Source organism: Primulina huaijiensis, chromosome 9 (assembly GCF_012295235.1).
Source record: "Primulina huaijiensis isolate GDHJ02 chromosome 9, ASM1229523v2, whole genome shotgun sequence".
Lineage (NCBI taxonomy): Eukaryota > Viridiplantae > Streptophyta > Magnoliopsida > Lamiales > Gesneriaceae > Primulina > Primulina huaijiensis.
Genome location: NC_133314.1, coordinates 1,830,498 through 1,844,960, shown reverse-complemented (window position 1 = coordinate 1,844,960; position 14,463 = coordinate 1,830,498). Strand labels below are relative to the sequence as shown.

At 30.8% G+C, this 14,463-nt stretch overlaps 1 protein-coding gene across 1 annotated transcript; it reads right to left on the bottom strand.

Annotated features, from left to right (window-relative positions):
• Positions 1 to 12,747: 12,747 nt before the first annotated feature.
• On the bottom strand, positions 12,748 to 13,991 carry LOC140984978 (uncharacterized). Its single transcript, XM_073452690.1, has one exon. The coding sequence runs from the start codon at positions 13,871 to 13,873 to the stop codon at positions 12,824 to 12,826; it is 1,050 nt and encodes a 349-aa protein (XP_073308791.1). The 5' UTR covers positions 13,874 to 13,991; the 3' UTR covers positions 12,748 to 12,823.
• Positions 13,992 to 14,463: the final 472 nt, after the last annotated feature.

The window sequence follows — 14,463 nt, the reverse complement described above, 5'->3', positions numbered from 1 at the left end:
TCCATATTCAGAACAAAAAGTAATACTCATAGCATAAAAAGTAATACTTTTTCATGAATGACCCAAATAAGAGATCTGTCTCACAAATACGACCCGTGACACCGCCTCACATAAATTTTTGTCATATTTCAACCTGATTTTTCCTTGATTTCTCGCTTAATATGCTTTTTGAAAGAGTAATATCGCACGACGAATTGCAATTGGCCAATAATTAAGCTCACTTTCCCCTTTCTGTTTATTTATTATTTATTTGTCGTTTTATTTTATGTTATTTTAAAGAACAAATTTGATTTAAAAAAAAACGAAAGAAGAGAAAATTTTTTGGGAATGATAGGATTCGAAGTCGGGTATAACAAATCCCAAGAATCATATATACCACTAAGATGCATGCTCTATATATATATTATATGGTGGATTGGCCACTGAAGCATCGTTTGGTTCGTGTGATATAATAAATAAATGATATATAATAAAATTGATTATAAAATAAAAAGTATGGATAAATAACATATTATGATAAATTATATAATGTTTGACATGATTTTAACCTGCTTGATTATTTTCGTTAATTTTATTATGATTACTAAAATGCCCTCATCATATATTAATTCATAATATATTCTTAAAATAATTGAATAAATAAATAAAATTTCTAGAATTAATTTATTAAAAAAATTATAAATAAAATTAAAATATCGTATGAATTATTAAATGATCATTAATTTCAATTTACGAAGACAACTAAAAAAATCGATTAATATTATATAAAATAATTAAAATTTGATAATAACACAAATATGAATTTATTGTGATAATTAAAAATAGTAATACAAATTTGAATATTAAATATTGTTTAATAACAATTATAATACTAAGATTAAAAATAATGTAATAATAATTATAATATGATCAATAATAATTAAATTAATTATAATATTAGTCAAATTAAAAATTATATTTAAATATTATTAAATTTGTTGAATTTATAATTATTTTAAATTTTAAGATATTAAAGGAAAATTTAAATTAATCAAACATCATCACTTCTCCCTCAAAAGATTATATAACCACCAATAAGAGGATAATAATAGATACAGTGCAGGCTGGGTGAGGGCTGAACGGGCTTATCACAATCTTAATCATGCACACCAAACACATGATAAGTGAAGCATTAAAAATCAATCACCCCTTATCATGCACACCAAACAATGCCTGAAGGTCATGCTTAATGCACAATAATGGGATTAATTAGTATGTATGAAATCGATTTTGAAATATCTTGATTTAACTAAGGTCATGCATGTGAAAGGAATGATGATTTTGATTAAATTCATATTACTATCTTGATGTCTAAATTATGAAATTAATAGTTTCTGTTAGAGTTTTGATAGGAAAAGGTTTTAGAAGTGTGTATAATTTTATGAAAAGTTATACAAATTTTAGATAGGTTTAAAACGGGAAAGTTATATCATTAGCCATGCAATTTGTAATTTTTCATTGATGATCATGTTAATAATAAATTTGTATTTTTAGTCATAAACTTATATATATTTTTATTTTTTGATCATGTTATGGTGAATTTGTATTTTTAATACTGTAATTTTTATTTTTTCACTTACAATCCTATCTTGATCGGAGCTCATCTTGTTTATAGTTAAAAAAAAAAAAAAAAGCATACAAGTTAAATGATCAAAAATGAAAAAAGTATACACGTTACATGACTAAAAATAAAAATTCATCATAACTAGACCATAAAAAAATATGTAAGTTACGATACAAAAATTACAAACATAGAAAAAAATGCAAATTATATGACAAAAAATGTGATTTTCCTCATTGAAAATTATAAATATCGAAAAAAAAGAGTAACTCTTACGTATTAATTAAACACGCATATATGGCTAGCTTCTCTTTAATAATTAATCATAAAACTTCAAAATTGGCTAAAGATATGTTGATCAGAAGAAATCACCGCTCCCAATATTACTCTCAAAACTCGAACTCGAGACTTTACCCGAGAAAATTGAGCTTAAACATAAAATCGTATAATACTTGGGGAAAAAAGGGATGAAATCAGCGATATATGACTATATGAGGATGGAGGGGAAAGTAGAATGTGGATTGAGAAGAGATAAACAACCAAGAAAGAAATGTTTGATTTGGACTAAACCACCGTACAATACGTGAGAAATTTTGTCTTGTAATAATTTATAAAATACTGAAATGTTATCGTGAACACAAATCAGTCCACTCTATTTAATCAATTCTTATGAAAATATTCTCTTATTCACTGACATATTCTCTTTTGCTATTTAATGAGCCTGACGCCTTTGTTTCTGTGATTTACGTCCATGACAAATTCAAATTTTGATTTATACTGTTTGATTCAAATTTTTTGTTTCTTGACAAGTTTCTATTTTATTCTTTTACCTATAAATATGTGATACATCTTATCTCACATGAGAACAATTATTGATTTAAAATAAATTTATAATGAGCTACAATAGATTTATATAGCAACTTGAGTTAATCATTTTTGTAAAACGATGATGAATACGAAGTAGTTGTTATAAGGACCCGTTGTGAAATTACGCAGGCGCGAGCTCGAGTTCGGGACATGACAAAATGATATCAGAGACGGTCATCGACAAAGAACACCGGAAAATAAGTGCTATATGGGGCAGAGTGCTGCGTGCATAAGAGCCACCTCTTGAAACTGTGGGGCAAAATGCTACATGATAGAAGTCACCTATAGATTCTCGGCGCTGGTGGATCTAGGGGTCAGGCCGCAACGAGGACGTCGCGTTCTGAATGAGGGGTTATTGTGATACCTCTTGTCCCACATGGTAAAAATTAAATTTAATTTAAAATGAGTTTATAATTGATTATAATAGACTTCTATAGCAATTTGGGCTAATCATTTTCGTAAAGTGAGGACGAATACAAAGTAGTTGTTATAAGGGTCCATTGTGCAGTCAAGCAGACTCGAGCTCGGGACGTGACAAAATAAGTTTTATTGATAAAAAAAATTAGATACATGTTATTTTGTTTGTCCAATGATGCAAGGATACAGTGTTATTTTATTTTAGGTAGAAGAAATTTAATTACCAAGGAACATCATAAATCCGAGTTGCTAAACAATACCTTTACGAAAGTGACGACGTGTTACTGAATATGTAGATGTTGATGTTCTTATTTAAATATATTGTATACTCTCGTAATTTATACTATATTATTAAGTGTGAGACCCTTAGAATAACTACTTTAAAGGACACCAAAATATTTAATTCCATAATTATTCTTCTTACATTACTAAAAACATCCTCAAATCACCTCATATTTTACATAGGAGAAAATCTAAACAAAACCCAACTCTTCTAAGAGTAAGTCTCTTGTGAGACCGTCTCACACAAGTTTTTGTCATCTTCTAAATAATAGAAAATAATTTAGTGTTAATTGTTTAGTATTATTTGATCAAATTAAAAATAATAATAACACATGTGACGCGTGTATATTTTTTAGTAATATCAACTATCCGCAAGACTATTGTATTTCCGTTGAGCTTCTCCTCATACATGAAAAAGCTTATTTTATCATACCCAAATATAAACAAATTTTACTCATTTGAGAGAAGTATTTTTTTTCCTAGATCTCCACGGAAATATCATATTGACACTTGACAGAAAAGAAGTACAAAAAAATTATTAAAATAAACACAACAATTTATTATTACTTTTTTTCTAAAAATATATATAACTAACTATTATGTATATTTGTAGCTTTTTTATGATTTTGTTATGTTAGGTCGTCAATTTCAATTTTAGTTTGTTATAATTTTTTTTAATGTAACGTTAAAGTATGTAGTGTAACATCAACAATCTCGTTGAAATATGAACAAAATCACCAAAAATCGAAATATAAGATAAAACTGAAATTTCGTAACATATAAAACTAAAATTTCAATTCAATAAACATATATGATCAAAATTACAATTTTCGCTCAAAATCAATATACTCCCTTCTTATAAAAACTAGTCTTCATTTTTCTCTACCATATCCCACACATCTTCTGCCAATCTTTTCAAAATCCCACGGAGAGACGCATAAGAATAGCCCAAACATTTTCCTTTTACCCATTCTATTTTTTAAAAAATTTAATCCATTCATAATTACCACCATCTCCACTTTAACATAAAATACAATCTAAAAAATTTCTTGGAATAATAGTAATCTCAGAATGTCAACTTCCAACCCAATGGTAGAGCCAATTAATCCACAGCAGCAGCAGCTTCCACCAATACAAACAACTCAACCAGCTTACACAGATCATTCGGGCCGCGGGCCAGTTGGGCCCGTCATCGGCGTGCTTGCATTGATAACAATACTGGGTGCGATAGCGGTGATGATTGGGAGGCTTTGTTCGGGCCGGAAGGTGATGGGACATCTGCAGTACGATGTTGAAGGTTGGGTTGAGACCAAATGCGCGTCTTGTATAGATGGCCGGTTCGAACCACCTCTGCCCCGCTTGGTGGTGGAGCACAGGCTCTCCGGCGAACTTGTCGGGGAGGAGCCGCCTCCGCCGCCGCAAGAGAGGGATGAAGGATCTAGGGGAAGAGGTGGCTGAAAATAGTAAGGGGAAAGCTCATTTGTGAGTTTTCACTCTGTTTTATGTTTTAATTTAATTTTGTTATTTGAATTCGGAAAAGCGAATTTTGAATTTTGTTTAAATTTTTTTGCAATTTTTTCCATTCTTGGCACACGAATTACTTCCACATATATTACATAAATTAAAAAATATAATCTTTTCACTTCATTAGACATAAATAAATTTTAAAATCAATGATTTAGAAATCGAATTTGTTGTTGTACATAATCATCTCTAGCATCATTAATTTTGATAAATTTAAGGAGGATATAATGTGTCGATATTTTAATTTATTTTAATTCCTAATCTGCACAAATGTACGAGAATTAAAAATAAAAAATTTCAAATTTTATTTCCCATTCACAATTTTCAAAAATAATCCGCTTAAGTTCAATTTGGCACTTTCACAAGTCACGACATTGCAATAATGAAACGACTGATATTACGTGTGAACGTGCCTTTTCACTTTAAACTTTCATTTAGTGGAGATTTTCAATTCAGATTATGAAAGTGTATTACTAGATTTGTGTTATTCTCGGTTCAAATTATGAGTATTAAATAAATGAGTATGTTATGAGACAGTCTCATTTATCTATATATGTAAAAGTGGTTGACCCGATTTATATCTACAGTGAAAATAAAATTTTCAACATAAAAATAATATTTTTCATGAGTTGGATATCTTTCTTATAAAATTGACACGTAAGACGGTCTCATAAGAATTTTTGTGTGTGTAGATGACGTAGACGCATTGTGCGTGTAAATTAATTGTTATAACATATATAAACCAAATGACAAAATAAATATACATTTTTCACTTCCATTATTATCCTCTCTTTGATTCATAACAATTATATTAGCTTAAAAATATTTATATATTATGAAAGTTCATCAGTTTTCATGAGAATATATTAAAAAAGGCATCTTGTAACAAAATCACAACAAAAATTACTCATTTACAAAATTTAACATAAAACTAAATTTAACATCAATTTTTTTATTTTTTTAAAAAAAAATTAAATGGCGGTAGTATTAAAAGATAATTCACAAAACCAGTGTCGGACCTCATGAGATTATGAGGCCTGAAGCGAGCACCAAAAATGATGCCCTCAAAACTCACTATTCTTATATTTTTCATCGACCTAAGTATAATAGTATTTGTAACATTAATTCTAGAAATACAAGATTGACAAAATATATAATCCAAAAGAGTATGTCATAAGAAAATACTAATAAAATCAAGACGAAATTCCAAACAAAATATAAAATTCTTGTTCCAAACGACCGAACCAGTACATAATCACTTGAATATTTATCGTCTTACAGTTTTAGAAGTGAAAGTATTGATTAACTTTGTATAATCCACATGTCTAATTACAAGGGATCGACATGATCTGCTCCTCGTGACTGCTTGCATATGGAGTGCAATCAAGTATGAGAGTGAAATACTTTGCATGTTTAATTTTTGCGACAATTGAACTTCTTACTTCAGCTGCCAACATCTGTATCAATTCATTTTGGATTTTGGCTCCAAGATAAGTGTAATGAACATGTCGTTCTTGAACACGCCGAAGGTGCTCCTCCATTATCGGATAAAATTTAGCAATTATTTCAATTAGCTGGAACAAGATTTCATTAATGTCAACACACTACTAAAAAAAAAAGCAAAAGACAACGGTTAAAAACCGTTGTCGTAGGTCAAATAAAACCGTTGTTAGAAGCCATGTGGTTAAAGGGTGTGCTCAAAGACAACGGTGAAAAACCATTGTCGTAGACGTCTAAAGACGACGGTGAAAAACCGTTGTCGTAGGTATATAAAACCGTTGTTAAAGGTCATGTGGTTAAAGCATTCGCTAAAAGGCAACGATTTTGGAGTGATGTGGTAGTTACAATTTGCGACGGTTTTTAAACGGTTTTGGAGTGATGTGGTAGTTACAATTTGCGACGGTTTTTTAAAAACCGTCGCAAATTAATTCGCGACGGACATAATCGTTAACCGTCGCTAAAATTAGCGACGGTTGTAATTTAAACGGTCGCTAAACAGCGACGGTTTAATACACCGTCGCTACATTTAGCGACGGTGTTTTATAAACTTCGTCGCTAATTTTAGCGACGGTTTTGTATGCTTTTCGTCGCTAATTTATTCAGTAAAATAAAAAAAAATTCACTTTTAATATTTTAATAAATATACAAAAAAACTCACAATCTAATATGCAAATTATATTCTTGATTTACCGTCGAAAATACTATATTCTTGATTTTAAAAATTTATTAAACTTTAAAGAGAAAATCGAAACTAAAATTGTGTAAGGGAGAAAAATTTTAAGTGTTGTGAAGTGGTATGGTAGAAAATGGAACGAGGGTGGGGATATTTATAGACAGTTTGCGACAGTTTTGACTTTAACCGTCGCAAATAGCGACGGTTATTTTTCTAACTGTCGCCGATTTAAAATTAGCGACGCTTTTACATGAACTGTCGCTATATTTAGCAACGGTTATTAAGAACCGTAGCAACGGTTATTAAGAACCGTCGCTAAATATAGCGACGGTTAAGTATAAACTGTCGCTAATTATATATCAGCGACGTTATTAATAAAATCGTCGCTAAAATTAGCGACGGTTTTTTAAAATTAGCAACGGTTTAAAAAAACCGGCCCTAAATTTAGCGACAGTTCTTGTAAAACTGTCGCTATATTTACATCGGCGACGGTTTTACTTAAAACCGTCGCTAAATTTTGCGACGGTTATACTTTAACAGTCGCAAGATTTAAATTAGTGACGGTATAGTATAATCGTCGCTAATTTTAGCGACAGATTTAACTTAAATGGTCGCAAAATGTAATATTGACAACAAATTTATAGAAAAACCAGTTGAAATCGTTGTCGTAGCTTGAAGAAAAACGCTAATAGACAACAGTTTAAAAACCGTTGTCGTAGCCCCAAAAAAAAAACGATCATAGACAACGATTTTTTGTCGTAGCCTAAAAAAAAAAGCTCATTAAAAACCGTTGTCGTAGATATATCAAAGACAACGGTTTTAAAGAAACTGTTGTCTTTGATGTGTTGTTAAAACTGATTTTTCTTGTAGTGATTCTTCTAATATTTATATCCTTCATCAGCCAGATGACCAAGTTTAGTCGATGTTCTTTGAGTCTTGATTTATATCTTCGTCAGTGTTATTTTCAGGCATATTGACTCCACCTTTCTCATTTTCAAACTGGTTCGGGTCTTTTCTTGATCATTCAACTTATTATTATTGTCATCGTCTTTCACTTGTTCTGCTACTTTTGTTTGTTCTGATCTTTGGTTGCTAGCAAAATACTTATTAATATTTTCTGCTTGGCTTTGAATTAAAACTTTTTCTTTTGGTTTTTTCTTCTTTTTTCTGCTCCAGACAATTGGTTTCTCATAGGAAGCATGTTTACTAAACCCTAAATTTTAATCTGCACAGACCGCTCATAGATTAAAATAGTTATAACTTTAAATACAGAAAAAAAATCACAAAAATCACAATACACGTAAATATTGTCACGTCCCGAGCCCGAGCCCGAGCCCGGGCCCACGCCTGCATTACTGCACAATGGTCTTCTATAGCAACTACTTCTTATTCGTCCTCGCTTTACGAAAATGATTAACCTAAGTTGCTATAAAAGTCCATTGTAGCCCATTATGAACTCATTTTAAATCTTTAATTTTTATTATGTGGGACAAGAGGTATCACAAATATCATCACTATATACATATATATCACAGGAATTTAAAGATAATAATCTAGAGGCAACTCACCAACACAAATACACAAACAGTCAAATAATTTTTACACCAATCGAACAAGCAACGATCGAACAAATCAATAAAACATGATTAAATCCCCCCAAAAAAATACACAACACGTAAACTGATTTTTTTATGACAGTTAGACTATGAAATATTTCTCAAAGAATGATGCAAAATTAGTGGGATAGGGCATGTTTGACATGTCAGATATTAACTCTATTGAATATGTCATGTCTAAAAGGAAAGATTACCAAAGCCTATTTTTTAGGAAAAGTGAAACGTGCACATGATCTATTGGATTTGATCAATTTTCATTGGTTAGCCCGCTAAGTATTAGCATGAAATATGGTCAATCCTACTTCATTATTTTTAATGATGGCTACTCGAGATATGGGTATATGTATTTAATGAAATACAAGTCTGAATCATTTGAAAAGTTCAAAAAATTCAGAACTGAAGTAGAAAATTACGAGGAAAAAGTATTAAAACACTTCGATATGATCGATGTGGAAAATAATTTAGTACTGAGTTTCAAAATATGTTAAGGAGAATGGGATCGGTTCTTGCACTGTTCTACTTTTGTAAGCTATATATAAACAGTATGAAATAAGATTTCATTTGCTTAATCAGGAATTATGCTATTCTAATTATGTGCGAAAGATTCTTTTTTCTCTCGGAAAATTTAAAGTAAATTGTCGTGGGATCCATCGTTGGTTTTTATCGTTGATATTGCATGAGAATTATTTTTATTCTTTTTCAATTATCAGTTGATTGTCCAATAATCTTAAGTTGTATTCATGGTCAATGATCTTAAATTCGATTTTCGACTGTCTACGTAAATACAATGATGAAACTCTTTCTACTCTTTCTACTATAAATGTTTACCACAAGATTTGAATCTTCTTGTGAAACTTTTTCTACTCTTTCTACTATAAATGTTTACTACAAGATTTGAATCTTCTTGTCTAAACTTGAAATAAGTCCGACATCACTATTGTTGAAAATTCAAATTTACTCGCCGCCCCCAAGAAAGGATGAACAAGTTGTCGTGGCCTGTAAAATGGTCAATCAGTAGTCATTGTGTCTCTCTCATAAATGATTTTGTCTTGTTTGGGTGTTGCCTTTTGGACTCGAGACATTTCAAGAAAATCGGCTGCACCATTTGATTGGCCTACATGTTAACATGTCTGAGACGTCGAGTTTGATAATATTTATGATATATATTTTTGTGAAAAAGAAAACAATTACACTAGTTGGCAGGCTTCGTATGTTTTCTGAGTCATTTATAAAAATATGGATCCTTTGAGGCGTCCGGAGATCTTATTTCTGTGCAGTCCTCGTCCTTAGATAAAATACGAGATATTTAGTACGTAAGACGATCTGATAAGTGGTTTTTTTTATGAATGGTGTTACGTTAGAAGTAACGTTTCCACAATATTTTTATTCAACATATTCGATTCAACATCTGTATTCAAAATAAAAATGTACGAGTTTACCATATTATTATTGAAAATATTATATTAAAATATGTGAAGAATGTTACTCAAAATGTAATATAAATATGTGTTAGTTAAATTGATCATGTAAAGTCAAAGTGTTCACACACATTTTATATTTTTTGGGTCTTTCTTTCAAACAAATATTAATAAGGTTAAGACTGCCTGCCATTTAATTATTTTTCTGTCAACTGGTCTACCACTCTTTACATTCAGGGGCTCCACTCTAATAATAATAAGAGAAACAAGTCACATGCCATACACATACATAAAATATCTTATTTGTAGTTTTGGAAAAGGTTTTACAATTGAAAATCAAATGACAGCATTTAATTCTAATAGTTCAATCATAAGATTACAATGAAGTGAATCTAATTAAGGATGCTAAACATTTGTTTTTATACGTGGAGTCGTGGATGCATCATTAGAATAATGTTCTAGGGCTAGCACGGATGATGCTATCCATAGCGTAGTGCTCCAACTTGGGATGAAATTATCTGTTATACTCTGTGCTACAAATCGTGTTATATTTTACTCAAACAAGTCTTGGTTGCAAATATTATCATCTACAGACCACACTATATTAAGAGAGGTCGGATCTGATACCAACTGTATCGCTCCAGATTCGACGACTCTTCTTACTGTACCAAGATGAGTCTATGTCGTCACTCACACGCACCCTAGGAATCTTTCCTGGGGGTAACTGTCTGAAGTCAAACACCTTTAACTTTGGAATTCTTATGTGCGTGTGAGTGGGTACATAACTAAGTTGGAAAGACTCGTGTTGATACAGTGATGATAGTAGTTGAATCTGGGACGTTACAATAACTATATTTTATTTTCTAGTCCTTTGTTCAATATTCCTCCATAATATTTAATTTGATTACATGTAATGAAATATTTCATTTAATTAATGGCACTTTATGATTAAGAAAATCCAACACCTGATGTTAATGATTACATCCACCATTTTAGAATAATGAAATCGTTGAATGCTTCATTTGACAGCTGAATTCGAATATGCTCTCTTGTTACGTTCAGAAATAAAATAAAAAGAAAGTACACAAAAGGTGGCAAAGTCACAGGTTTTCATTTAAAATTAACCTTTTATAATAAAAAATTGGCCTTTTATGATTATCATAAAGTTAATTGCAAGTCTCCTTTGTATAAAACATATAAAATATTGTCTAACCACACGTATTAGCTTACATTTGTAAAATATGCAAGATTTATTTTTCTGAAAAGAAATTAAGAATATAATTTAAATGGTTATTTGTTTTCGAAATCTTTGGCATGCTTTGTATATTCAAGTGTGATTTCTAAAATTAATTGACATGGGATTTTCTTCATTTAAGGTTCATATCAATTTTTAGCTAAATCATCACAAATCGTAGGTATTTTTGTGTGTGTATAAATGGGGAAATAATATTTGATCCACTAACTTGTCTAATTTGTTTTGGGTCCACTAAATTTTAAATATTAATTTTAGTACACTAACTTTTAATTTTTTGTTATTTGGTCTATTTGTTAAAGTAACATCGGATATGACACTATTTTTCAATGTTACGTCAGTATTTTTAGATATGATATCATTATTTATAGTTGTTCGTTAAAATTCCATTGACATATGATTGAAAGCCATAAAGGGAAAAAATTCAAATTTAGTTCATCAAAACCAAACCTAAAAAGTTAATGAACCAAAACTCAAAATAAGAAAAGTTAATTGATCAGAAAATTTATTTTCCTAATATAAATTTACGAAATATAAAAAATTATTGTAAACAACCTTTAGTAATACTAAAACTCGGTTAATGAGTTCCTACAATGGGGTTACCCTCAATACAGATCTAATGATCGTCGATCCAAATATATTGGAATAATGGTTGTCTCCCACACAAAAATTTTTTGAAACAATGGTGATGATTAGATCTTCATGAATGACAATACCCTCGAGGTAGGTTTAATTAAACCCGTTCTCGTTAAGTGTCATAAATTTCTTTTAAAATATGTTAATATACTTCAGATAGATATGGAAACGATGAATAAACAGTTTTATAAATTAAACCAATAAGATAATTAAAAATAATGGAAGAAGATGTCAAAAGTAAAAGAAAAAAATTTTGTGAGACGGTCTCATAAGTTTATTTTATAAGATGAATCTCTTATATGTTTCTCCCAAGAAAAAATATTATTTTTTTATGTCATAATAATAATTACACAAAAACTATTGTGAGACGATCTCACGGATCAATTTCGTGGGTCGAATCTCTTATTTGGGTCATCCATGAAAAATTATTACTTTTCATGCTAAGAATATTACTTTTTATTGTGAATATCGGTAGGGTTGACCAATCTCAAAGATAAAGATTCTGTGAGACCGTCTCACAAGAGGCATACTCTAATAATTATTATTCGTGAGACCGTCTAACAAGATACCTATTATAAAAGTAAATATGTAAATATCTGCCATGGTGGCTAATTATGATAAATTGCCAATTCAAAATTTTGAAAATTATCATTATAAAATCAAACTTTGTCTATATCAATGGCTAATCTGCATATATGCGTAAGATGAATAAAAAAAAAAAACTTTATGGTATTAACGTTACGTGAGTAACTTGAATAATATCTTTATTTAAAACACAATCGTGTGCATGCACTTACAATTAAATTAACAATTTAAAAACTTTATACGTAAGTCGAATATTAAAAAAAACAAGAAGAAGAAGCAAACAAAAAATTAATTAGTTCATATTATTCAGCAATAATATTGCATGCCCAGTTGATCCTGATCGATTTGAAGAAGCGGAGCAGTAATGATTTAATACATATTGAAAATATATTTTATATTTGCAAGGTTTGAGCATGAAATTTGCCATTTTAATTGGAAAAAATTGTGCATATTTTAAAATTTCTTGGAATCGGATGAGAATAGAGATGGTTGAAATCTTAGACAACCCAATAATCCTTGTTTGTAAGGCAAGAAAGTTCTCTTCTTCATATCCTCTGAAACTGCTCTATTTACTGTGTAATGCAATTCGTGAGCTGAGATTGGAGGACCTGATCTTCTTCTCCGGGAAACTGATCCGCTGCTGCTATCTGTAGACCTGAAACTCGAGTTCTTAACATCGATTGAATCCGTTTTCCTCAATATAGAATACTTCCTCATCTGTTCTTTATCAGTTGCGTGGCTTTCTGATGCGCTTCTGAACAGTAACAGGTCTTTGATCTTCCATTTCTTGTGCCAGAATGAAGAAAAACCCGATATTGCAGAGGGATTTTCTTTTGGTTCCTGATTGCATTCGGTATCGAACAACAGATCAGAAACTCTGAAAGGAGACAAGGATCTCGTGGCTTTATGCATGGATTGTGACGAATTGTTGGATCTTTCCCTTCCTCTTGTGTAACTTTCTTGGAAGTCTTGCTTCCGTGTCTCTTCCAGAGCTGCTGCAAACGGGTCCGGGTCCGAATCTTTCTTCCTGTGGCGTGGAGAGAATGCTTGTCTGAACGTTTTCTTGGGCGATTTCGGTGAATCCAGGGTGGGCTTATGATTCTGTTCGTAATGAAATCTTGGAGGTAGCTTCAACGGCTTAATCTTGCCTCCATCAAAAAGCTCATCCGCCGACAGAGAAAGCCTCTCCAGATTCCTACTGAAATTAAACGCAAAATCTATCTCCTCCAAATCTTGATCAGCATCGCCGTAGTTTGAAGAAGCAGCAGTAGTGATATGTTTTTCTTTACTCTTACGAATCCCGGGCTTCTCTTCCCAGTCAAAAGGCACGGAAACATCACCGCCGCCCTCCTCGGCGGAGTAGACCCGTGGGCTGGCTGGAGCGCTGTAGAAGAAAGAGCCGAAACGCTGAGGGCTGGAAGGAGCACTTATGTAAGGTGAAGTGGAGGCGCTGTCGAATTTGAAATCCATGTTTGCAGGTGGTTTCATCATCTCCATCGCCATATCTATACAGTGTATAGAGATCACAGGAATTGATTGGAAGTGAAAATTGGAATTTATATCGAAATGCTGGGGTAGGAAAGAGGGAGGAAGGGATAGTTTTTTGACTTGAATGTGGGCTTTATGTTTTTTCGTAATATGGAATTGTCATGCTTCACATTTAATTTTCTTGACTTGATGGACACTTCTAACAACTTAGAATTAATTTTCTATATCTTTTGTGAAGCATCGTTATTTTATAATATTATTAATATCTCGTTCGTGTGGAGCTCTGAGTATTATTTTATATAATTAATTTTTAAAAACAGTAAGTATGAATGTTTGAATAATTACTTAGCTTAAAATTATTGAATTTATAAAATATTATTATATAAAAATGTTTATATCATTTGAGATAATGTTCAAAAGATGATAATAATCTTTTTTCGTCAAATTGATTTATTTATCATTATATTAGATATATTGATTGAGTGAAACAATTATTAATAAAAATAAAAAGAGTAGAAATCATATATTATATTTTCTAATCAAAATTTTAAAAATAAATAAATATTTTTCAAAAATTTGGAAAAATATTCATTTATTATATGAAT

Excerpts from the sequence above, each read along its gene's own strand:
- LOC140984978 (XM_073452690.1), bottom strand. The coding sequence starts at position 13,873 with ATGGCGATGGAGATGATGAAACCACCTGCAAACATGGATTTCAAATTC.